This window comes from Temnothorax curvispinosus, unplaced genomic scaffold (genome assembly GCF_003070985.1).
Source record: "Temnothorax curvispinosus isolate PA1 unplaced genomic scaffold, ASM307098v1 QBEX01005979.1, whole genome shotgun sequence".
In the NCBI taxonomy this organism is placed as follows: Eukaryota; Metazoa; Arthropoda; class Insecta; order Hymenoptera; family Formicidae; genus Temnothorax; species Temnothorax curvispinosus.
In genome coordinates, this window is record NW_020215759.1 from 1 (window position 1) to 2,661 (window position 2,661).

The window sequence follows — 2,661 nt, forward strand, 5'->3', positions numbered from 1 at the left end:
TGAGTTCAAGTCTCGGGATGGTGAGCCGCTTGAGCGGTGCTACCTTTATTTTGGAGCACACCAATGAAATCGTGGCGCTATTTGAGCCGTAGACGGTGATAAATACGACTGCAGCCATTGCCAGTTGAGAAGCATCAGAAAAGCCGTGAAATTCTACTGTCGATGTACTCCATGTGTTATACCACCGAGGTATTGAGATCTTGCGCAAGCTGGTGAGTTCCTTTCTGATGATGAGCCACCGTGATGAGAGCTGGGATGGCAGTGGTTCATCCCATTGGAGCTTATGAAGCCAAAGCTCTTGCAAGAGCATCTTCGCCTTGATCACGACTGGTGATGCAAAGCCTAGTGGATCGAATATCTGAGCCACTTCAGACAAAACGAGGCGTTTGGTGAGATGATCGGTATGCGATGAGATCCTTGTTGCAAATGCGAATGAATCTTCTTGAGGAAGCCATCGTAATCCGAGTATCTTGGTTGCGCAATCGTCAAATGTAATTTGTGAGCCCTGGTCTTTGTCTGCTTGAACCGTGAGCACGTCTGGATGAGTCGAGTGCCACTTGGCCAATGGAAAACCGCCCGCCATGCACAAGTTCTTCAGCTGCAATGCAATTTTGATTAACTGTTGGACAGTGTCAGCGCCTCCAAAGCTGTCGTCGACGTATCGACCTTGAAGGATGGACGGCACTGCAAGAGGAAAATTATGGCCTTCGTCCTTCACCAGTTGCAGCAGCGTTCGCACTGCCAAGAACGGGGCAGCCTTGGTGCCATATGTGACCGTAGTTAGATAATATGCCACTTCATTGAGCAGTTCGTCGAGCCAGAGAATCCGTTGTAAGTTCCAGTCATCTTCATGCACGTTGATTTGTCTATACATCTTGGTGATGTCCGTGGCAACTAGGTGTCGAAATTGTCGAATCCAGAGCAAGACATCGGTGACGTCTAAATGCAACTTGGCTCCCGTGTGCATGATATCATTAAGTGAGCGGCTAGATGTGGATGCGCTCGAGCCATTGAATACCACACGTAATTTCGTGGTTGCACTGTCTGGTTTGAGCACTCCGTGATGTGGCAAGTAGTATTGCGTTTGCTGACTGGAAACGGGTGAAGCTTTCTTCATGTGGTTGAGATCTCGATATTCTGTCATAAATTGATGATACAGACGTCGATAGTTATCATCTCGGGAGAGTCTCCTTTGTAAACTTTGCAAACATCGATGCGCAGTGAGATACGAGTCGCCAAGTGTATCAGGTGATGATTTTAGTGGAAGTCGAACTGCGTATCGACCTGTTGAATCCCGTGAGACAGTACTCTTGAAATGTTCTTCACATCTTTGCTCGTCAGGAGTAAGCTCAAGATTGTTGCTCGCAGGCACTTCTTCCTGTGTCCAAAATCTCGACAGTAATTCGTCGAGAGCATCTTCCCTCTCCTAAATCGATGCATGATGCACTGCAACAGATGCTGATGATGATGTGTCGACAGGTCCGAGAACGAGCCATCCGAAAATTGAGAGCTGCGCAATTGGCATCAATGTATCTTGTTTGATGATGTTGGGCTTGATGATCTGCCCATATGAGTCAGCTCCAATGATAATATCCACTGGCCGTGATGTCAGAAAATCTGGATCAGCCAAGGCTAACTTGGTGAGATGCGGCCATTCCTGTGGTGCTGCGTTGAATGATGGCAAGATGTTTGTTAACGTCTGCAGAATGTGAGCTTGAATGATGACGTCTGATTTTGAGCGAAGTGAGCGGAGCTTGAGGAATGCAACTCCTCGAGTTTGCGTGGACTTTCCGCCACCAATTCCGGTGATGAAAATGACAGAATGATGACGAGGTATGTTGAGCTGACGAATGAGCGATTCTGAGACAAAGGTAAGTTCAGAACCTGTATCGATGAGAAGCCGTACGTGCTGAGTATTAACCGATGAGCTGATCTGAGCCAGGGCCGTAGCGAGTAATGTTGAGTGTGATGAGCGAGCCAAAGATGAGTGAGCGACGATTGCACCGTTGTCCTATTGGGGTGCTGAGGCTGAGCTGGTGGTTGGCTTCGAGGATGAGTCGCTCTGATGTGCCTCATGCAGCATCGTATGATGTCGGTGGGTGCACTTCTTGCACCCCCGTGAGCTCTTGCATGAGCGAACGTTGTGACGGCCGAGGCAGTTGAAGCACAGCCTCCTTGAGATGACTAGCTTCTGTCGATCGCCCAGTGAGAATTCCCTGAACTTAGGGCACATCACCACGAAGTGCGTGCCGTTACAGCAGTCGCACGGGTACTCCGTTGAGCCGTCTGATGTATTGGTGCGTGCCGGTTGAGCTGCCGCATGAGGAGCCGTCGAGGAGCGCCGTGTTGTGGAAGCAGCCCCTGCCGAGTTTCCTGAGCTGGCCGTTGATTTGATCATCTCGAGTGCTCGTGCTCGCGAGGTGAGAAATTGCTCGAGTTTCTCGAATCGCGGATACTCGCGCGCGGCGCCCAACGATGTCTCCCACTGCTCCTTGGTTTGGCGATCCAGCTGTCTAGACAACTGGTACACCAGGACGCAGTCGCCGAGATCCTGCGAGACGCCCAAGGATTGTAGGCCCTTAATGCCCTCCTTGAACGTGTTGAGCAGCTTGTCCAGTGCCTTGGCACTCTTCTGCATCGGGGTTGAGCTGGCAAAGAGCT

The 2,661-nt window shown here is 50.3% G+C and overlaps 1 protein-coding gene across 1 annotated transcript; it reads right to left on the reverse strand.

Moving 5' to 3' along the window:
* Nucleotides 1-43: 43 nt before the first annotated feature.
* On the reverse strand, nt 44-1,117 carry LOC112455280 (the record flags this gene model as incomplete). The annotated part of the gene is made up of 1 exon (XM_025017086.1): nt 44-1,117. A coding segment is annotated over exon 1 (1,074 nt), but the record flags the coding sequence as incomplete, so codon positions are not given.
* Nucleotides 1,118-2,661: the final 1,544 nt, after the last annotated feature.